This window comes from Mixophyes fleayi, chromosome 11, assembly GCF_038048845.1.
Source record: "Mixophyes fleayi isolate aMixFle1 chromosome 11, aMixFle1.hap1, whole genome shotgun sequence".
Lineage (NCBI taxonomy): Eukaryota > Metazoa > Chordata > Amphibia > Anura > Limnodynastidae > Mixophyes > Mixophyes fleayi.
The window spans coordinates 18358668-18382636 of record NC_134412.1 but is presented as its reverse complement, the minus strand read 5'-3'; the positions used below and the strand labels follow the sequence as shown (position 1 = coordinate 18382636).

At 42.5% G+C, this 23969-nt stretch overlaps 2 protein-coding genes across 7 annotated transcripts in view; one reads left to right on the top strand and one right to left on the bottom strand.

The window, feature by feature from the left end:
* Positions 1-23969, bottom strand: part of LOC142107480 (cell adhesion molecule CEACAM1-like) — a 205806-nt gene that overhangs the window by 23311 nt on the left and 158526 nt on the right. The window lies entirely within an intron of this gene.
* The window catches only part of LOC142107491 (cell adhesion molecule CEACAM8-like), a 368458-nt gene continuing 359738 nt past the window's right edge, over positions 15250-23969 (top strand). For both annotated transcript variants that reach the window (XM_075190943.1, XM_075190945.1), the window contains exons 1-2: positions 15250-15545; positions 18738-19091. In XM_075190943.1, the coding sequence (XP_075047044.1) occupies positions 15500-15545; positions 18738-19091 (400 nt within the window). In that variant the 5' untranslated portion in view covers positions 15250-15499. The remainder of the gene's footprint in view (positions 15546-18737; positions 19092-23969) is intronic.

Here is a 23969-nt window from a genome sequence, read left to right as displayed (position 1 = left end):
GCTGCTGTATTTGTTCTAATGCACATACAGTGCTGCTGTGTTACACAGTACATACTGCACTGTGCTGATATCTGCAGTTAAAGGACGTTTCCTTAGTATTTCCTCTTCATTTCCTTTTATCCCACAACGTTCTGCCCTAGTTGCTAATTCAGTATTATCACTGTGAGGTTTTGCAGTCAGTATATCTGCTCGTTCCGACACTGTAGTAACAATATTAGAGAATTATAAGAGGATCACTAATAACTAGAGATGTTCACTGACCCCCGTGTTTTGGTTTTGGTTTTGGTTTAGGATCGGGATTGCCTTCGTGTTTTGGTTTTGGTTTTGCCAAAACCGCCCTTGCGTGTTTTGGTTTTGTTTGGTTTTGTTTTGCAATTTGTTAAAAATGTTAATTTTTTTGGGCTTAAATAACTTATTTTAGGTATTATTTTGTACCTACATTATTATTAACCTCAGTAACACTAATTTCCAGTCATTTCCATTCAATTTTGGTCACAATATGGTTTTCATACACTTTCAAAGAAAAATTGCTGCAGCTCTTGTGATAAGAAAAAGGCCATTGTCATGCCTGGGCATAAGACCAAAAATCCAGCTCTTATGTGTGGAATTATTTTTACACAAATCCTGACAATTGTCAGACAGTTGTCTAGCCATTTGTAGCGTTTTTAAAGCCACAGTCAGTAGAGGTAGGGACCTTAACCATCTAGGATCCTCATCCATATTATGGCATTTGAAGTGAGTTCATGGAAAGCTGTTGGGAAAATCATAAACTTAGGTTAAAAAAAATAACAACAAGCAGTCCAGCATCATCTACCTCCCTTCTCTCATCTAGATCCCAGCACCTGCAATCCACACCCTCAACACCTTCATCATCAATATCCCCAGAAGCAACAATTGACTGTTAAACAATCGTTTGCAAGAGGAAGCAAGTATGAAACCTGTCACCCAGTCACAAAGCGGATCACAGACGCCATGGGGATTATGCTAGTATTGCATCTGCGTCCAATGTCCACTATTAATACAGTTGGTTTGAGAGATTTAATTGAGGGCTTGTGTCCCTGTTACCAAATGTCATCACTATACCATTTTACTAGAAAAGCTATTACTCACCTGTACCAGAAGGTTCCTAAAAATATAATTACTGGGATAAAAAATGCCATTCTACCCACTGTACACTTAACCACAGATATGTGGACAAGCAGAACTGGGCAATTATATGACTGTGACAGCCCACTGGGTTGGTCATTCGCCTTCACCAGCAGGGACAGCAGCAGCATGTACCCAAGTATGTCACATTTTTCAGAAGTAGGCAACTCTGTCTATCATCGGCTTCAGTAAGAGGCATACAACTGACAATCTGTAAAAAAAACTAAGGGATGTCATTGCAACATGGTTAATCCTGCTTGGACTCTCCTGAGGATATCTCATTTCTGATAACGACACCAATATTGTTCAAGCATTACAGCGGGGTGGAATTCTATCACATTTCCTGTTTTGCTCACACAATCAACTTGGTGTTACAGAACTTTTAAAAAATGACATGCAGGAGATGCTGTTTGTGTCCCGAAAAACTTATGGTCATTTTCTGGATTCTGCAACAGCATGTAGGAGAATGCAGCAACTGCAAGAAAACTAGCATTTGAACGGAATGTACTTCAGTCTAGCGAAGTAGTCACCTGTGAAGAGAGTGCAGACACGGTTAGCTTGAGTCAAGTGATTGCCTTAATAATAAATTTTGACAAGGAGCTACAGAAATTTAACATGTGAAGTGCATTGGGTCTCATTAAAATGGATTCACAGCAGTCCACATATGAGCAGGATCAGCAAGCAGGTGCTGGCACCAGTCCTGATGGTAGTGTTCCCTGTACGTCATCTGGTAAAGCCTATGTAAAAGTACATAGTCTTTTTAAGTCAAGAAAAAAAACAAAAAGAATAAAAAATTTTACTGTGTTGAAGAGAAAAAGAGCTGTAACTGATGAAAAGTTAAATGGCGAGCAAAAAAAAACTGCCAACATGCAATTCTACATACACAGTGGCAAAGAAAGAATGAGGCCTTCGCCTTTCTCTATTAGTGCGAGATCTAAAAATGTTACTGAGCCTTCTTCTTGTAAGGTCACTCATGACCAAGCAAGACCAAGTAATTCGGAGTCCAAAAGTGGTGCACAACTACTGTTACGTGTAAAAGCCGATCTGCGAGAAAACAGTAAGGCATTAGAGAAAAATGTATGCTCAGATTCAGAAATGACACCAATCCCTGAGGAGAGTCCATCCACGAGTGGTATGTGTAATCGTGACCATTCTGATAGTGTACCCATAAAGAAGGGCCCTTTCAGCATTTCTGCTGATGTGTGCCTGAACAGTCCGAGTGTAGCTGGTGATATGCCAATTGAGGATGACACTTTGGAATTAGAAGAGGATGAGGGGGAGATTTGTGTAGCCGACGAGGGCGCTAATGAGGATGTTGATGAGGATGAGGTTGTTTGTGTAAGTCCTGCACCAGTGGCAGCAGTGTGGCACCAGTGGCAGAAGTTCTGGCACATGAGGTTCTGGCACCAAATTGCACTTTCCAAACAGAAGCAGGGATGACGCAGGTGGCAGACCACAACAGTTTGACATCTGGGCTGTTTTGAAAGATTTTACCAAAAAGTGTGTGACCTTGCCCATAACTCCAACCAATCCTACTATTAACATGCAAAGGATGGTGGAGGATTATTTTCAAGAGTTAATTGATATGGAAATGTCAGACAGTCCCTTTCCATACTGGGGCATTTCTATTTAACGTACAGTCTTTGCAGGCTGCTGTTTTGTCAATTTCACTATTAGTGTAGTGTGCAATCTAGACCCAAACAGAACATCTGCTTTGGGCATTTCTATTTTACTGTACAGTCTTTGTCGGCTGCTTCTTTTTTTATTTCAATTTGAATGTCTGGGAATAATCTAGACCCAAACAGAAAAGCTGCTTTGGGCATTTCTATTTTATTTTACAGTCTTAGCAGGCTGCTTCTTTTTCTATTTCAATTTTAATGTATGGGAATAATCTAGCCCCAAACAGAAAATCTGCTTTGGCCATTTCGATTGATCGTCCAGTCTTTGCAGGCTGATTTTTTTCCAATTTAATTATAAGTGTAGGGTGTAAAATACAGATAGACATCCAACTGCCTTTTTTGCTATGAATTTCAATAGCTCTTTTTAGTGCGTTGTCTGGCACCCTGGATTGTTGTGTGTCTGATAAAAGCACACATCCCGGGGGGCTCAGCGCTCTTTGACATTTATTAGCTGTAGAATTACCTCATTTATCCAAGAAACAGGTGGAGCACTAAATTATATTATTTTAGCCCAAAAAATTGGAATTTTTTAACAAATTGCAAAAACAAAAACAAAACCAAAACACGCAAGGGCGGTTTTGTCAAAACTAAAACCAAAACACGAAGGTAATCCAAAACCAAAACCAAAACACGGGGGTCAGTGAGCATCTCTACATAAAGTACTTATCTTGCTATAATAGTGATGAAATGAAGGAAATAAATTGAGAAATCCCTTCAGAAAGTACCAAAGCTTGAACCACTTGTAGTAATCCTCTGCAAAAACAGCCACCATGGACGAACGCTGATGGCGAATGAACATTCACCCACTATGTTGCTAGAACTGCCGTGATTGGTCCATGCCAATTGTATACGCCCACTTTTGCATATGAATATTCTAGATAAAAACAGAGGAGCCAGACTGTCGCCATCAGAAGGAGCTAAAATGATGAAGGAGTCCAAGGGGTATTATATCAAGGGATGCCATTGGATGATGGGCAAAGAGCAAAACCAATGATCAGAGGGAGATGGAGATGATGGCAGAATTTTGAACCAACATGACTAGGCTTGCTTAAATAAAATTACAAACAAATTAATTTCAGAAAGGACATTATACCCATTGTAGGTGCTTTTACAGGTGGACAGAATCAAGGCAGGGTCAAACAACATACAGGGCTAGATTTACTAAGCTGCGGGTTTGAAAAAGTGGGGATGTTGCCTATAGCAATCAGATTCTAACTTTCATTTATTTAGTACATTCTACAAAATGACAGCTAGAATCTGATTGGTTGCTATAGGCAACATCCCCACTTTTTCAAACCCGCAGCTTAGTAAATCTAGCCCACAGACTTCAAACTCATATAGAGCACAATGTCTAAGTCAGGGAACTTTTTTACCTTTTACCCCCAAATATATTTAGATAAGCCGACGTTATTCCCTTGATTTGAAAGGAAGGAAATCATATATTATTAATTATTTCACTTCAAGATTTCTTTGAACGCTTCAACTTCAAAACTTCAGATTTTGGAGAAATTATGTTGCTTCATTTTTGATGCGAGAGCATCAATATTGGGGCATTTTGACGTCAGAGCAATTTGGATACAGTCTTCAGCGTCCAATTGATTTCTCTGCTTTGTTTTTATGTTCGTTAGAGTGGAAAATCCTTGTTCGCATAGGTAGGTTGTTGCAAAAGGCAGCAACTCTTTGACGGCCTCCTCATGTGCCATTTTGATGCCTTTGCAGCTGTTGACATCCAAAAATATGACAGATCTGCTTTGTTTTCAAATGCAATACGTGCTTCATTATTGCATCGAAGCTCAAGAATTGCCTCTGCCAACCCTGGAGGCTCTTCTGGTACAACAGTAATTTCACATTTAAAAGGGTCTACAATCCAACTGACAGCATGTGAATCGGCAGCATTACCTCCAGGAATTTCATTTTTACCCCATTTGGGGTAATTTACCCCTGTTCCCTGACCACTGGTCTAAGTGATCAAATGCTATAACCGGCTGTGAGTAAATAGTGTAGACAGCCTGACAAGGAGGCATATATTTACTAAACTGTGGGTTTGAAAAAAATATAGATGTTGCCTATAGCAACCAATCAGATTCTAGCTGTCATTTTGTAGAATGTACTAAATAAATGACAGCTAGAATCTGATTGGTTGCTATAGGCAACATCTCCACTTTTTTAAACTCACACTTTAGTAAATATACCCTCAGAGGTCTTTTGCACAACTAAAAAGCACTGAGCCGGCCCATAAAATTTGTATTGAACATTCACATCCCCCAATACATAATTATAAGATTTACATATTGTTGCTAAAGTTTTGCCTCCTGATACAAAAATAAGCATATATTAAAATTTTTCATAAATGTTTTTCTCAAACAATGCTTGTGGCCTGGAGAGTTCTACTAACATGTATCAATTCAGTTTCAAAAGTAGCCTCAGTAATTACATCCCCCTTCCTTCCCTATTCACTACAATAATATGTGGCAGACAATGAAGACTGCTATTATTTTTTTACACTGCAATTGAACCTTATCTGCGCTGCAAATGTTACATGTTGTTTCTAATATATTCCAGTGATCTTTAATATCTCTTCAACACTGTAATGTTCTAGGCACAAAATTAATTCTCATTTTAGTTATCCACTAGCGCAGAAGTGGTGCATCACAAAACTATCCTGGAATCGTTGCATTGTGCCGTCAGAGTGGAAATGACACCATTATATCCTATCTGCTGCCGTGTGTTGTAGAAGTTTCATGCAGTGACCTTCCACATTCAATAAATACAAGTGTTAAAAAACCAACATAACATTATTTGGAAGAAACAAAACTGACAACAGATCATCAGCTGAGAAAACATAATATTTCATATCTTGTGTTTCAATTATATACTATAGTAGCTGAAGTACGTGGCGTTGTCTGTAAATCTTCAGGTTATTAAGTTAACAATAAGTTGGATGAAACTGTCAACATTTTAAAAATTATTAGCAGCTTAGCAGCTTTTCCAACACACCCATTAGGTGGCTGCCCGGTATCGTTTTTGTTATTATATTACATGTTATCCAAATCGATCCAGTGGAAGGTCCAAAAGAAACTCGGCTGGGTCAAAGTTCTGGCCAGCGTACACCAATGGGAGGTCTGACCGGGACCTCAACCCCCTATTAGGTCTTCTGGGATCCCTTGCTACCAGTCTGTGAAGTTTTCTTCTAAATCCATCCAGTTGAAAGATCAGAACAGGCTCCCCGAGTTCAAGTTATGGCCAGCGTACACCAACGGGAGGTCCAACTGAGATCTACACCCCCTAGTATGTCTTCTGGGATCCAATGTCAAAAGTCTTTTGAAATTTTCGTCCAAATCCATCCAGTGGAAGGCTCAGAACAGGCTCCGCGGATCAAATTTCTGGCAGCAACGGAAGGTCCTACTGGGTCCCAACAACCCTTAATATCTGCCAAGGATCCAACTGGACCACCTTGCATTGGTTTCATCCGAATCGGTGCAGGGGTGTGGAAGATATACACCTACAAACAAACAAATTTCTTCTTTTATATATATATATAGATTTACAGGAAGTCTTTCACAATGTTAGTGTGTCGCAAGCTTAGTCAGCGTGTCAAAAACTGTATCCAAAAAAAGTGAAACAGGAACAAAATAGTCTGTTGATGATGAATATTAAACCAGTAAAGTGAGAGCTGTGGGATCAGAGGAGTCCTAGATTATCTTTTGTACTTGTTACAAATTTTATATCTTGCTTCCATTTGATCGAACTAGTGCAGTCCAGATCTCAGCCAGGCACAGAATAAATACATACTTGTTTACATACACATATATATATATATATACATATATATATTAGGGATGAGCGCACTCGGATTTTTGAAATCCGAGCCCACCCGAACGTTGCGGATCCGAGTCGGATCCGAGACAGATCCGGGTATTGGCGCCAAATTCAAAAGTGAAACTGAGGCTCTGACTCATAATCCCGTTGTCGGATCTCGCGATACTCGGATCCTATAAATTCCCCGCTAGTCGCCGCCATCTTCACTCGGGCATTGATCAGGGTAGAGGGAGGGTGTGTTAGGTGGTCCTCTGTGCTGTTTAGTTCTGTGCTGTTTAGTTCTGTGCTGTTTAGTTCTGTGCTGTTTAGTGCTGTGCTGTGCTGTGCTGTTTAGTGCTGTGCTGTGCTGTGCTGTGCTGTGTTCTGCAGTATCAGTCCAGTGGTGCTGTGTGCTGTGCTCTGTCCTTCTGAGGTCAGTGGTGCTGCTGGGTCCTGTGCTGTGTCCTGTTCAGTCCAGTGGTGCTGTGTCCTGTGCTCTGTGCTTCTAAGGGCATAGTTATTTCCCCAATATTCCCCTGTGTTTAAAAAAATAAAAAAAAGTTTTTTTAAAAAATACCAAAAACTACTTTAATATTTTTTAATTACCACAAAATTTTCACAACCAATCCTGCAGTATAAGCCCATTGGTACTGCAATATTACCAAGTTCACACATTCAGCAGTAAAAGTCCAGTGGTACTGCAATATTACAAAGTTTACACATTCTGCAGTATCAGTCCAGTGGTGCTGTGTCCTGTGCTCTGTCCTGCTGAGTTCCGTAGTGCTGCTGGATCCTGTGCCGTGTCCTGTTCAGTCCAGTGGTGCTGTGTCCTGTGCTCTGTGCTTCTAAGGGCATAGTTATTTCCCCATTATTCCCAAGTTTTTAAAAAATAAAAAAAAAGTAAAAAAATAATAAAAAATGTAAAAAAAAAAAAATATATAATAATTATAACCAAATTTGCAAAACCAATCCAGCATTATAAGTCCATTGGTACTGCAATATTACCAAGTTCACACATTCTGCAGTATCAGTCCAGTGGTGCTGTGTCCTGTGCTCTGTCCTGCTGAGTTCCGTAGTGCTGCTGGGTCCTGTGCCGTGTCCTGTTCAGTCCAGTGGTGCTGTGTCCTGTGCTCTGTGCTTCTAAGGGCATAGTTATTTCCCCACTATTCCCAAGTTTTTTAAAAATAAAAAAAAAGTAAAAAAAAATAAAAAATTAAAAAAAATAAATAAATATAATAATTATAACCAAATTTGCAAAACCAATCCAGCATTATAAGTCCATTGGTACTGCAATATTACCAAGTTCACACATTCTGCAGTATCAGTCCAGTGGTGCTGTGTCCTGTGCTCTGTCCTGCTGAGTTCCGTAGTGCTGCTGGGTCCTGTGCCGTGTCCTGTTCAGTCCAGTGGTGCTGTGTCCTGTGCTCTGTGCTTCTAAGGGCATAGTTATTTCCCCACTATTCCCAAGTTTTTTAAAAATAAAAAAAAAGTAAAAAAAAATAAAAAATTAAAAAAAAAAATAAAATATAATAATTATAACCAAATTTGCAAAACCAATCCAGCAGTATAAGTCCATTGGTACTGCAATATTACCAAGTTCACACATTCTGCAGTATCTTGTGCTACATATAATGGAGACCAAAAATTTGGAGGATAAAGTAGGGAAAGATCAAGACCCACTTCCTCCTAATGCTGAAGCTGCTGCCACTAGTCATGACATAGACGATGAAATGCCATCAACGTCGTCTTCCAAGCCCGATGCCCAATCTCGTAGTACCGGGCATGTAAAATCCAAAAAGCCCAAGTTAAGAAAAAGTAGCAAAAAGAGAAACTTAAAATCATCTGAGGAGAAACGTAAAGTTGCCAATATGCCATTTACGACACGGAGTGGCAAGGAACGGCTTAGGCCCTGGCCCGTGTTCATGACTAGTGGTTCAGCTTCACCCACGGATCTTAGCCCTCCTCCTCCTCCCCCCCCCTACAAAAAATTGAAGAGAGTTATGCTGTCAGCAACAAAACAGCAAACAACTCTGCCTTCTAAAGAGAAATTATCACAAATCCCCAAGGCGAGTCCAAGGGTGTTGGTGGTTGTCAAGCCTGACCTTCCCATCACTGTACGGGAAGAGGTGGCTCGGGAGGAGGCTATTGATGATGTAGCTGGCGCTGTGGAGGAACTTGATGATGAGGATGGTGATGTGGTTATTGTAAATGAGGCACCAGGGGGGGAAACAGCTGATGTCCATGGGATGAAAAAGCCCATCGTCATGCCTGGTCAGAAGACCAAAAAATGCACCTCTTCGGTCTGGAGTTATTTTTATCCAAATCCAGACAACCAATGTATGGCCATATGTAGCTTATGTAAAGCTCAAATAAGCAGGGGTAAGGATCTTGCCCACCTAGGAACATCCTCCCTTATACGTCACCTGAATAACCTTCATAGTTCAGTGGTTAGTTCAGGAACTGGGGCTAGGACCCTCATCGGTACAGGGACACCTAAATCCCGTGGTCCAGTTGGATACACACCAGCAACACCCTCCTCGTCAACTTCCTCCACAATCTCCATCAGATTCAGTCCTGCAGCCCAAGTCAGCAGCCAGACTGAGTCCTCCTCAATACGGGATTCATCCGAGGAATCCTGCAGCGGTACGCCTACTACTGCCACTGCTGCTGTTGCTGCTGTTAGTCGGTCATCTTCCCAGAGGGGAAGTCGTAAGACCGCTAAGTCTTTCACCAAACAATTGACCGTCCAACAGTCGTTTGCCATGACCACCAAATACGATAGTAGTCACCCTATTGCAAAGCGTATAACTGCGGCTGTAACTGCAATGTTGGTGTTAGACGTGCGCCCGGTGTCCGCCATCAGTGGAGTGGGATTTAGAGGGTTGATGGAGGTATTGTGTCCCCGGTACCAAATCCCCTCGAGATTCCACTTCACTAGGCAGGCGATACCAAAAATGTACAGAGAAGTACGATCAAGTGTCCTCAGTGCTCTTAAAAATGCGGTTGTACCCACTGTCCACTTAACCACGGACATGTGGACAAGTGGTTCTGGGCAAACGAAGGACTATATGACTGTGACAGCCCACTGGGTTGATGCATCCCCTTCCGCAGCAACAGCAACAGCTGCATCAGTAGCAGCATCTACAAAATGGCTGCTCATGCAAAGGCAGGCAACATTGTGCATTACAGGCTTTAATAAGAGGCACAACGCTGACAACATATTAGAGAAAATGAGGGAAATTATCTCCCAGTGGCTTACCCCACTTAGACTCTCATGGGGATTTGTGGTGTCAGACAATGCCAGTAACATTGTGCGGGCATTAAATATGGGCAATTTCCAGCACGTCCCATGTTTTGCCCACACCATTAATTTGGTGGTGCAGCATTACCTCAAGAGTGACAGGGGTGTGCAGGAGATGCTTGCGGTGGCCCGCAAAATTGCTGGACACTTTCGGCATTCAGCCAGTGCCTACCGCAGACTAGAGGCACATCAAAAAAGCTTGAACCTGCCCTGCCATCACCTCAAACAAGAGGTTGTGACGCGCTGGAACTCCACCCTCTATATGCTGCAGAGGATGGAGGAGCAGCAAAAGGCCATTCAGGCCTACACAGCCACCTACGACATAGGCAAAGGAGTGGGGATGCGCCTGAGTCAAGCGCAGTGGAGACTGATTTCCGTGTTGTGCAAGGTTCTGCAGCCATTTGAACTTGCCACACGAGAAGTCAGTTCCGACACTGCCAGCTTGAGTCAGGTCATTCCCCTGATCAGGCTGTTGCAGAAGCAGCTGGAGAAAGTGAGGGAGGAGCTGGTAAGCCATTGCGATTACAGCAAGCATGTAGCTCTTGTGGATGTAGCCCTTCGTACGCTTTGCCAGGATCCGAGGGTGGTCACTCTTTTAAAGTCAGAGGAATACATTCTGGCCACCGTGCTCGATCCTCGGTTTAAAGCGTATGTTGTGTCTCTGTTTCCGGCGGACACAAGTCTACAGCGGTGCAAAGACCTGCTGGTCAGGAGATTGTCCTCTGAAGAGGACCGTGACATGCCAACAGCTCCACCCTCATTTTCTTCCACATCTATGGCTGCGAGGAAAAAGCTCAGTTTTCCCAAAAGAGGCACTGGCGGGGATGCTGATAACATCTGGTCCGGACTGAAGGACCTGCCAACCATTGCAGACATGTCTACTCTCGCTGCATTGGATGCTGTGACAATAGAAAAAATTGTGGATGATTACTTTGCTGACACCATCCAAGTAGACATGTCAGACAGTCCATATTGTTACTGGCAGGAAAAAAAGGCAGTTTGGAAGCCCCTGTACAAACTGGCTCTATTTTACCTGAGTTGTCCCCCCTCCAGTGTGTACTCGGAAAGAGTTTTTAGTGCAGCGGGGAACCTGGTCAGTGAGCGGCGAAGGAGGTTGCTTCCTCACAACGTTGAAAAAATGATGTTTATAAAAATGAATAATCAATTCCTCAATGAAGTACAGCACTGCCCTCCAGATACTACAGAGGGACCTGTGGTTGTGGAGTCCAGCGGGGACGAATTGATAATGTGTGATGAGGAGGAAGTAGACACTGTAGGGGGAGAGGAATCAGAGGTTGAGGATGAGGACGACATCTTGCCTCAGTAGAGCCTGTTTAGTCTGTACAGGGAGAGATGAATAGCTTTTTTGGTGTGGGGGCCCAAACAAACCAATCATTTCAGTCAAAGTTGTTTGGTAGGCCCTGTCGCTGAAATGATTGGTTTGTTAAAGTGTGCATGTCCTATTTCAACAACAGACCTCTCAACTGCAGCTCATCCCTCCTCTGCGGGGATAATGTCTCCTGTGCTCTGACACGTCACTCTGTGTACTCTCAGCCTCAGGATCTGACACTACAGCTACCATGCCTCTTGTAGCAGCCCTCACTCCAGGGCCTCTTCCATGTGCAGTGTCCCCCTCTCTCTTGGGTTCACTATAGTGGCATGGAGTTCTCCCCCTCATCCAGGGCACACATTCCTTGCCCTGGCTCAGTCACCACGCTCAGACTTCCAGGCAATGCTGGGGGAGCCTGGGAGCTTCCACCCCAGGTCCCCAGCTACAACTCTCCTCTCCTGTGTCTTCTCTCTCTTTCTGACACTTTAAAGATCGTGCCTTTAAATGAAAAAGTCAGTCTTCATTGCACGACTATGTGCAAGTGCAACAGGGACATTTTTTTGGGTTTACAAAGTCAAACAATAACACTACGACCCTGTCTGTCTGGGGTCTGTCAATGACGAATTGTCTGGAGCATGTTTGGAGGAGGTATTGTGGCCCCGGTATCAAATTGGGTACCGGGGCCACCCCACTATGCAGTCCAGATACTTGTTTGGTGGAATTCCGACACGTGGAGGGTTTTTAAATTATATTGTGGCCTCGGTACCAAATTGTGTACCGGGGCCACCACACTACGCAGTCAAGATACTTGTTTGGTGGAATTCAGACCAGTTGAGGGTTTTATTATTATATTGTGTGGACCACTCTATCTATACCACACTACAACTCTATACCACTCTATTTCCTACTTTAATTCTATTTAATTCTATTTCCTACTTTAATTCTATTACTAATTAATTACCATAAAGAGGAACAAAAAAAACCAATTTTACCAAAAGTATAATATGACTTAGACTTACAAACACTACACTTTAAAGATCGTGCCTTTAAATGAAAAAGTCAGTCTTCATTGCACGACTATGTGCAACAGGGACATTTTTTTGGGTTTACAAAGTCAAACAATAACACTACGACCCTGTCTGTCTGGGGTCTGTCAATGACGAATTGTCTGGAGCATGTTTGGAGGAGGTATTGTGGCCCCGGTATCAAATTGGGTACCGGGGCCACCCCACTATGCAGTCCAGATACTTGTTTGGTGGAATTTCGACACGTGGAGGGTTTTTAAATTATATTGTGGCCTCGGTACCAAATTGTGTACCGGGGCCACCACACTACGCAGTCAAGATAGATAGATGCGTATTGCGTATCATAGATAAAGTACATTCAGTGGTGTGGGGCAAATTGAAAAATATTCCAAATGCACTGACATTATCAAAAACAAGAGGTTGTCACACGCTAAAACTCCAACATGTATATGATGGAGAGGATGGAGGAGCAGCCGTATGTGTAGTGTAATGCAGATCTGTTGAAGGTTTTTTATATATTTTATTGTGGTGCCCAGTGCCCACTCCTCTACGCAGTCCAGATACATTTATTGGTGCGAATCATAAAAGTTCAGGGTTTTTAATATATATTGTGGTGACCCACTCCTCTACGCAGTCCAGGTACATTTATTGGTGCGAATCATAAAAGTTCAGGGTTTTTAATATATATTGTGGTGACCCACTCCTCTACGCAGTCCAGGTACATTTATTGGTGCGAATCAAAAAAATTCAGGGTTTTTAATAGATATTGTGGTGACCCACTCCTCTACGCAGTCCAGGTACATTTATTGGTGCGAATCATAAAAGTTCAGGGTTTTTAATATATATTGTGGTGACCCACTCCTCTACGCAGTCCAGGTACATTTATTGGTGCGATTCATAAAAGTTCAGGGTTTTTAATATATATTGTGGTGACCCACTCCTCTACGCAGTCCAGGTACATTTATTGGTGCGAATCATAAAAGTTCAGGGTTTTTAATAGATATTGTGGTGACCCACTCCTCTACGCAGTCCAGGTACAATTATTGGTGCGAATCATAAAAGTTCAGGGTTTTTAAGATATTGTGGTGACCCACTCCTCTACGCAGTCCAGGTACAATTATTGGTGCGAATCATAAAAGTTCAGGGTTTTTAAGATATTGTGGTGACCCACTCCTCTACACAGTCCAGGTACAATTATTGGTGCGAATCATAAAAGTTCAGGGTTTTTAAGATATTGTGGTGACCCACTCCTCTACGCAGTCCAGGTACAATTATTGGTGCGAATCATAAAAGTTCAGGGTTTTTAAGATATTGTGGTGACCCACTCCTCTACGCAGTCCAGGTACAATTATTGGTGCGAATCATAAAAGTTCAGGGTTTTTAAGATATTGTGGTGACCCACTCCTCTACGCAGTCCAGGTACAATTATTCGTGCGAATCATAAAAGTTCAGGGTTTTTAATATATATTGTGGTGACCCACTCCTCTACGCAGTCCAGAAAGATACCTTGTTGCAACGTTTTGGACTAATAACTATATTGTGAGGTGTTCACAATACACTGTAAATTAGTGGAAATGCTTGTTATTGAATGTTATTGAGGTTAATAATAGCCTAGGAGTGAAAATAAGCCCAAAAACTTGATTTTTAAACTTTTTATGTTTTTTTCAAAAAAAATCCGAATCCAATACCTTAAATCCGAACCGAGACCTTTCGTCAAGTGTTTTGCGAGACAAATCCGAACCTCAAAAATAACGAAAATCCGGATCCAAAACACAAAACACGAGACCTCAAAAGTCGCCGGTGCACATCCCTAATATATATATATATATATATATATATATATATATATATATATATAACCTCCTGTCACTGTGTGTAGTGTTAAGGTGCATCAGTTAGACCAGGCCTGCCTAACCTGCGGCCCTCCAGGTGTTGTGAAACTATAAACCCCAGCATGCTTTGCCAGTAGACAACCTGTTGATAGCTGGAAGGGCATGCTGGGACTTGTAGTTTCACAACATCTGAAGGGCCGCAGGTTGGACAGGCCTGAGTTAGACAGTGCACATCATTCTCTAGCCCTGGCTAGCTCCTGGGTGTGGATATAGATGACCAGAGGATCCCCACACATGCTGGATTTCAACAGTCTCTTTGAAAGTGTTGGGACACAGGTGTGGTAACTTAGTGTACAATGCAAACAGATGTCTCAATGATTTGCGAGCCAGACCATCTCCATTAAAATAAACTCTTTACTTACACTCCTCTTCACTCCAGCACAAGGGGCAGGCTGGGCTGGGCTGGGGGCAGGGGGGCATCTGTCCCCTGGGCCAGTCCCCTAGTGGCCTGCCTTGGGCTGGGTCACCTGCATTTTTTTTCCTTTAAAATGTTCCTAATAGGCTGCTGAGTTGAGTATTGCTCCCCGGGGCAAAAATTTACCAGCCCTGCCCTGCTTCAGTTGCCAATAAAACTAAAATAAATATGTATATCTCCTATCTTACTCCAGCACAGTTAGTCATCCCTGTGTGGGGGCCTTATCCCTTGTGCTCTCTCCCCCTCCTGGGGTACTCACACTCACTCAATTTTGTGCAGGCTCTCACACCCTCTCCAACCAGTGCCCTCTATACACACATAAACACACTCACATTGTTGCTTTTTTCATCCACTGTCCAGAGTCTACTGTTCCTGCATCTTGTACCAGATGTACCCTTGTTCCAGACCACCACCTCTGAAACAAGTAAAAGGTCCTGGAATCGGTAAAAACTACTTAAACTTGCTGGTGATCACTGTTCCTTTTTTCATTTTACAGGGGTAGTTGACCACCCTCCTGTTTTTGGAGTGAATTAAACCTGGCATTACAGAAAGACGTTATGTTGTAATACTGGTAATGTGCAGGAAATCAATCCTTTTCATGCAGACAGAAGAGTTAGTAATATAGCTCAGTACGGAAGCGTTTGCATTACTTCCCCAATTGTGTCTGCCAGATATTGGACATCCCCGTAGATAGAGCTAGAGAGAGACAGAGGAAAGAGATAGACGGTGAGGAGTAGGATAGATCTAATTAAATCTAAGACATATATCTAGGGCATTCAAGATTTGGTGAAAGGAAACCTGGTGAATCAGGAGGGATACAAGAGATTAGCAGGAATAGAGAAGTGTCAGAGTACCAGGATTAAGGAGAAGGGAAAGTTTACTGTTAGTTATTTGTGTTTGTGGACTGGATACAATGTGTTCCCAGAGACAGTACCTCAGTCACTGTTTTATCCTATCAGGTAAGAGACAACCTCCAGGGTGGGAATGTGATACAGATTATGTTATGGCTGTAACTGAGTTCCCTGCAGGGGTATAACTACAGCCCATACCGTTATGGTACCCAGCGATGGGGAGGGGCGGAGACAGTGATACATGCCTATCCGCAGCAGATCAAAGGGTCAGGGGAGCAGGGTGGGGGCCTCCAGTGCGGTAAGTAGATAGGTAATGCTGGCTCTTCCTCCAAAATTTTGCCATGAAGTCCATTGGTTGCCAATTACTCCCCTGTTTTCCTGCATATACTGCATAATGGTGCACACTGTGGGGCTCATACTGAGTTGGAAGTATGCCTGTTGTTTAGCCTAAAATATGCAAATTTATACTGTGCATGTGCCCCCCAAAATGGTCTTATGTCCGTATACTTATTTGGCTGCATCTAAAACTTGTGCACGATCATCCCGGTACAATTATAAACCTCAAAATTTAGAGTCAGCATTGTAGTCCAACCTCAGGTTAAAGATCAAGGGTTAGTTGAAAGATTCCGAACACAGGTTGGAATATTATTTGCACACACACACACACACACACACACACATATACTACTGGTGCAGAGCTGGTTGAATCTTAAGATGTGTCTGACTCAGCATATGGGTGTGAATATGCTACTTTTACATGTGTATATTTAGAGCTTTTGTATTGGACACATAAGTATCTTGCCCTGTGTGGCCCATCTCCCCAGTGATGGCAGGCAAGGTCCCCAGAAGGGACACTGTAAGAAAAGAGCTGAGTGCCTCATAGAGAAGGTAGGGCGCTGGTGATGCATGCGGTTGTGTCACCGGAGAGGCGGCCCCATGCGATGGCGTGGGCTGCTGGCTGCAAAGTTGTTGGGGCATGGCCAATGGCACAAAAGCGCCAGTGCCAGTTATAGGGAAGACATGTAGAGAACTAGTGTCTTTAAAGACTCTAGTTTCCCCTCATTTAGGGATTGAGAAGTCACATTGTAGCCAGGACATGGAAAGAAGGAGGGAGGTCTCCAGCACAGGTGCCACGAGGTGCAATTTAGTAACCCCAGTGAGGGGGTCTATAGGGCCCCTAATATTGGAGATACTATAATAAAGGGGCAGAGCCAGCAGGGTCTCCACCATCTGGGGTGCTCCAAGAAGTGGCACGAGTGAAAGTGAGTCCTTGGAGGTGTGCATGAGAGCTACGCCTTGACAATAGGGGTTGAGATTTTGGAGGATAATGCCTTGAGGAGATGCCCTGGATAAGCAGCATGTATTGGCCTGACAGAGACCCTACGATGGGTGAGTGTGTGAGTGGCTAGAAGCCACAGAAAGTCAAAAAGAACGCTTTGAAAGTGCTCCCATACCAGCAGTAGCTGGATTAGGGGAGAAGGACCCGCCGTATAAGAATCCCCTTGGAATGTGCCCCAATACCATGAGGGGGGACACAGCAACTAGGCAGCATGGCTATTCTAGAGGGAAAGAGTACCCATGATGAGAAAGAGAGAGCTATGTAGTTTGCAGACAGTGTCATCAGGGGAGGCAGAGTCCCTGGCCCCTGGGACATTGTGAGAGATTTGCTTGAGTAATTTATTGCCATCCATCTAAATGCACAGCAGCAGTGGGATTGCCAAGTAAACAAGGGTCCCTGGATAATAACAATGCTCTATGTCTATGGATCGTAACAGTGTGGAGAGCAACAGTGGGACTGTGAAGAGGAGGGTCCCTGTGAATGGGATGGTGTGCACCGTGACAAGGAGTATCCCTGGATCACGGGATGTTAAATAGGAGGAGTAGTAACCCTGGTTATGGGGATAAATGCAAGAACCTCATAACTGTATCCATTGTTTGCTGGTACCTGAGAATACAAAGCTTATATCAGAATGTGTGGAACTACTGCACGTCTGCACCCATCAACGCCAGGGATGCAACTGTGTAATTACTGCCAATTATCATTATTATGAAAAACACATTTCTGATATGGAATTTCCAGTTGTTATTAAACTACAAATCCCAGCATGCTTTGCAAGTGTTTTATTAGAGCAGGCATGTGCACTCTGTTGTATTCCAGCTGTTGTGGAGCTACAAAGGCTATCATTGCATGCTGGGACTTGTAGTTCTACAAAATCTAGCAGGTCACACCTTGCAAAATGATAGACTATAGGTTATTATTATCCTTTTAGATAATAATAACCGCGGCTCCTGACACACTGCTACGATGGAAAATAATAAGTATGTTTTTTTCTTTTAAAAAGTATATATATAAAAATATAGCAGTAGATGTACAAGTTGTATTTTCATCATCATTTATTTATATAGCGCCAGCAAATTCCGAAGCACTTTACAATTGGGAACAAATACATTAATAAAGCAATAGTGGGTAATACAGACAGACAGAGGGGTATGAAGGCCCTGCCCGCAAGCTTACAATTTACTGATTCCCCCCATTCTGTTAACGCCACCCTTCAATGGAACTAACAGAACCGATAATGTGACTGACTTTCCTCTGTGATATTTGACAAGTAATCTCTCCCATACGGGAACTTTTATATATAGGGTGAAGATAAAACTCCTACACGGGCTTTCTGCCCTTTGATAAATTGACCAGTTAGGTAGATTTCATTTACAAAGCTTGGTTTGAGGAGAAGATATATTGTTTAATAATAAATAAAGCTTGTAGCTGAAGTGCTGTACATGTCCTTTTCAATATCTTACATAAGGGTGGGTGGGAGAGCCCAAGGACAATTCCATCTTGCACCACTTTTCTTTTCTGCCACTGCTGTGTGCCAATGTGTCCTAGATGTGCTAGGAACTGCCGTGTGTTTGTGTCATTGCTCTGTCGCTTACCATCCAGCCAGGTCGCTGCAGTATTTGTCCGAAAGTGTATGAAAATAATATTGTGACCTGTGAGGTGGTCAAAACTGACTGCAAATGACTTGAAGTTAGTGTTATTGAGGTTAATAATAATAATAATGTGGGGGGGGGGTGCAAAATTGTGAGTTTAGCAAAAAAAAATTGGGATTTTAGAAAAAAATAGCGATCCAAAACCAAAACACACAATGGAGGTTTTGCCAAAACCAAAACACGAAGTTAATCCAGATCCAAAACCAAAACCAAAACCAGAACACGTGGGTCAGTGAACATCTCTACCTTTTACCTGGGATTTGTGTAAATGTGATTACTGTGCTGATTATACTCTGTTTTCTCTTTCAGTTTTCAGTCTGTGGATGGATCTGACCAGTGGGATGATGAATATTCAGCTGATCCCTCAGTATCCAGTGATCGGGGGATCTGTCACTCTGAGTGTTACTGGGATTACTGGGAGAATTCTGTTTGTCAGTTGGTACAAAGGACCAAACACAAATGCTAAGCACCAAATCTTCGCATATATTCCTGTTGATTCCTCCCCACAAATTAATGGACCTATCTACTTCTCTCGGGCCAGACCTTTACCTCCCAGCTCATTACTGATCTCAGATCTTCATCTCACAGATAGTGGTAATTACACAGTGAGTGTACAGACAGAGAAACCAGCAGTTATAGCCTCTGCGACCCTGACAGTCTATGGTGAGTAATATGTTACCTCTGTCCCTGGCAGACATGTGATGGATACTTCTGTTCCTTCTACTCTGTGTGTGGCTGAATACAGTGTTAGTTACAGCTCTGAGGTTTAACTCATTGTCCCAGTATCTGCTCATTGGGTAATGACCTGGTTCTGTCTATCTCCCATCAGCCCCTGTTACCAAGCTGGGGTACATAGGGTGTGACCACCAATAAGGAGAAATGATGCACATTTTTCAGATAGGATGAACTAATGGAAAAGGGTACAGAGCAGAGGTACAGAGGGAGCTGAAACAGAGTGGTCTCTCTGATTGTAGGGCAATGGATATGTGCTTATACTTGAGCCATGTCCATGTACCACAATATCTATTGTTTACCAGAAGCTGTTCTTTAAGCTGCCTAACGGTTGATGCCCTCCTCGCCCTTTATTCTATGCTTCACTATACCATTCCTCAGTTTGTTTACCCATTTAAAGACAAAAGACCCATGTGTGGCATAAAGATGTCACAGCTTTTTTTTTAGGTCACCAGCCCCCGATGCTTAGGCTCAGCCACAATCAGAAGGTTTTGACTCCATGGCCGTTCTTTGCACCACCCAGAGGCCACTGACTGCAGCACTGTCCCACTTTGCTGTGCCCTGTCTGCAATACAAAATTATGTTATTTACAATACATAAAGATTTCTCTGTTGCTGCAAAGTTCCACCCAGAAAAAAACAATCATTTGTTATTGTTCTTGCATGATCCACTCTCACTGTTGTTTCTCCTGCAAATGAAAATGTTTGATTATATGACATAGCAACTAATTGGAGGGGAATTGATTCCATCCATTCTCCCCTAGTTGATTCAACTAAAAGCCAAAATAATGTTGTTAGCATCACCCCCATCTGTGCCCAGTTTTAATTGGGTGTGGGCGGGTGGGAAAACAAGTAGCTCCAATCACAGGTAATCCTATCACCCTCTTCCCCTGCCTCTCCTTTATGCTCCTATACTTACTCCTAACTCCTCCCAGGTCCCACCCCCTCATATATACTTACTATCATCTTATTGGCTGTTCCTAACCCATCCCTCTTCTAACCTCTGTTCCTATGGTCCCTGCTTCTCTCCTAACCCCTCCCTCCTCTAACACTTGTTACCATGTGGCTGGCCCCTTACTCTGCCCCCCATCCTTAGTCCAAGTAAGGCTGGTCACACTTCCAACTAAATCTATATACTACCCCTTGCACCCCCCCAACTATTAATATATTGACATTTCCATGACATATTTAAAGGAACACAAAACAAAATATTTCCATTAAGATAATAAAATAGTATGAAAATATTAACAGTAAAATAATCATTTAAAACTGGGTTTTTCATAGAACCTCCTACAACTGAGATTTTTCTGTCAATAAAACTGATAGAAATGCCTCTTCTCTACTCAGAATGCTCCTCTACTCTACTCTACTCTTCATCCACCTATCAGAGGATGGGTCCGGGTGTGAGTGACAGACTTCTCACCTATCATTTTGGGAACTCCTCTTTTACAAATAATGATTCAATCTCCCTATGGATTTTTATGAGTCTCTGGATGACATCTAATGTAGCCAGATAGCAGGTATATTACATATCCAAATAGTTGTTAATAAACAAATCTGTATGATCCCCTCAAACTTTTTCCTAAAGTGTGTAATTTGTATGTAACCCCTGGGGATGCTGCAGTTGGACTTGAGCACCCAGGGGCTAATAATCACAATTGCATCAGTAAGAAAAGAGATGCATATAGCTATTTACCAGTCAAGGAGAAGGAACTACATCTCCCAGAAAGCTGTTATGAAGAGGGGGCGGAGCCTAAGAAGACTGAGAAACCAGAGGGCGGAGAGAGAGAGGGAGAGAGGAGCATCCTGGGAGAGACTGAGCTGTGTGACCAAGTCAGATAGGTGACCCTAGGCAGAAGGGCACTGGATGAGTGATCTGAGCAGAGAGAGCAGTCTGCAGAGATATCAAAGCTCGGTGCAGTTCTGAACAGAACCTGCTGGAAGCCACAGTTTGAAGCTGTAGGAGGAGGTTTGCATGCATCTCTGAAGAAGGACATTTTACAAGTCAGCCATTTTGGAGATAATCAAGTTCAGACCTGTGACACACTGGTGCAGATAAGTTACTGGTTATTTTTATCTATCTGTTGTTGTTCAAGTGGGGTTTGGACTATATCTGGCCACAAGGGCTGAAGAGTTAGGGATAGATGGGTGGGCAGGTAAATATGCACCAAGTGTGTGTCTAATCAGCACTTGTGGAACTACAAGTCCCAGGATACAAATTAGAAAGGATTTTACAGTTGTTGCTAGAGGAGGGTCTGCATACTGTGACTGCTGTACCTCACTGCAAGTGATTTAAAGACCTCCAAAATCTGCAAACTGGACACATGATGTTTCCATGCCATGCTGCATACATACAGAAGGGCCCCAACTTGCAGTGCACTGCTCTATTTGTGTGGTGTGTTTGAATACTGCTGTGTGTGTTTGGCAGTACATTGTAGGGCTATAAGGGAAAATATATAAATTCACCCTGCAAGATATTCACAGTATCAGGAGCAAGTAAGATATCTGATATATTTTTTCATGTGTATAAAGCTGTGACAGTTAATGGTTATATTGTTATATATTATATTATATTGTATGCTGTTATTGATTTATTGCGAGTTTTTGTGTTAGCTTGGTGTGCATAGTAAGAAGTGGTGCGCCACTTTCATCCACACTGTTTTATTACTGTATTGTATTGTTTGCACTATTATTTCAAATTATACCAAAGTATATTTTTCTATAAAATTACAAAGCTGCATTTAGGATTTCCATTTAAATAAATGTGCCTGGCTGGCTTTTGCAGCACACATTTTGTCACAGAGTGTTAATACTGGGCAGGGGGTTTCCCGAATCTCCCCCTGGTGTATCTTTTGAACACCCCCCAGAAGAGAAAGCAGAGATTCGGGTGGAGGCACTGAAAACCGAGTACCAAGGTGAGAAGCATCTGCGTGGTTCAATATATATATATACCCTCACAACGCTTAATACACAAGGGGGTGTTACATGTAAATAATCCAAACTGATTGATACTGAGGAGCACTAATTAAAGTTTTATCAACCATTTTTCTACATATATTTAAGATAATTTATTTGTATTTATCCATCTATTTAGGGTAAAACTTTGTACTTTTTTACTTCTATGTAATTATCATATCTGGTGTAACTATTTAAGCAAACTCTTCAATCTCCCTCTCTTGTTAAATGAATATTGGAAACAAAGAGGACATGAACATGAAAAAATTCTCCTAAAATTCACAGAGCAATTATTATTCTCATTCAGCCCAAATGGGGCAATAAACATAAAACAAGCTTCTCTCCCCCAAATGAAATGATCAGGGAAGCAGATATTGATGGTGACGGTCAAGTAAATTATGAAGAGTTTGTACAAATGATAAAAGCAAAGTGAAGACTGTACAGAATGTGTTAAATTTCTTGTACAAAGTTGTTTATTTGCCTTTCTTTGTTTGTAAAGCACACTACAGAATTTTCCACCAACTTTTTATGTCGATCGATTTTACATGCGATCGATGTTCCGATCGCTCGGTCCATGGACTGCATACACACTAGCCTTGTTTAGGACGATAAAGGGAGATGCGGACGTCACATTAGCAACTTTTTACAGCCATGTTGTCGTGAGCAATGACTGTAATTTCGTACTCACTGTTGTGGATCGGTCGCAAACTTATACACACTACACAATGGAAACGAGATTGGAACGAAAATATTTAACGGTACGACCAACCAAATGAGGCGACAATCGTCCATTTGGGCAGACTTTTGACCATTGTGTCACTGCACACACTGACCCGACTTTTGAATGAGCAGTCGTATGTTGGCTGATAGAGCCGATTATTGGATGAAAACCGTATAGTGTGTACCCAGCTTAAGTTATCTGTAAAAGCTTTGCCCTTATTGTCAAAAAATGTATGTATAGTAATTTAGAATTCAATTCATGTTTCCCATATTACTGTCACTGTCTTTCTTTTTCCTGAACTTTTTTATTCTTTGGTTTCCATGAAAAGTTGAACAAGTAACCAATGCTGCATGTGGCTTTCTTGGGATTTTAACAAAGCCCTTTTGTGCACATGAAGAGCTTGATGAATTTTGGAAGGGAACATCTGAGCTCTACAAATTTTATTTTGAAACTTTTTCTTTTTTTTTCAATCTTTTTTCTGCCCCTCGAGCTGGATTTCTTCAAGTAACTTGTCTGCCTGTTGGAACGTGGAAAAAACAACTCTAAACTACAGATAGTTAACAATATTGAACTTGTGTTGCACTAATGCAAAGCTGGTATATCCAGATACAAGTCTTGTTTGTCTTTCTTTTCTTACCACCCTCCCTGCCTTCCCTACCGCATCTTTGCTCCAGACCTGGAACATCTTCATCATGCTCTCCTATAATTTTCTTTGACTTACACAGAGGGGTCTGCATAGCTCTACTCGGTAGAGAATTGTAAGATCCTTCACCAGTTAAAGGTTTACTTTGGTTCAGCCACTTTTCAGAAGAACCTGCTTTTGGCACAATTTGCCTCAAATCCATGTGGAGGGACAGAAGACGCTGGAGCCGGTGCCCGTGAAGAGGGCGAAGATATCCGGCAGCGCTATGCCCCTGGAGGGGCTGAAGATATACCTGGTGCCCGGGAAGGGGATGAAGAGTCCCCCGGCAGCTGAGCCCTGCAAGTGGGTGAAGAAAGAAGAGGAGAAGTACTCACCCGTCCAGCGATCCAGCGGCGGTGAGTATAACTTTCTTTCTGCAGGTCCCGTCCGCGGAGGAAGGATGAGCCAATCAGGGCTCATCTTTCCCCGCTGGCCAATCAGCGGCCGGATGC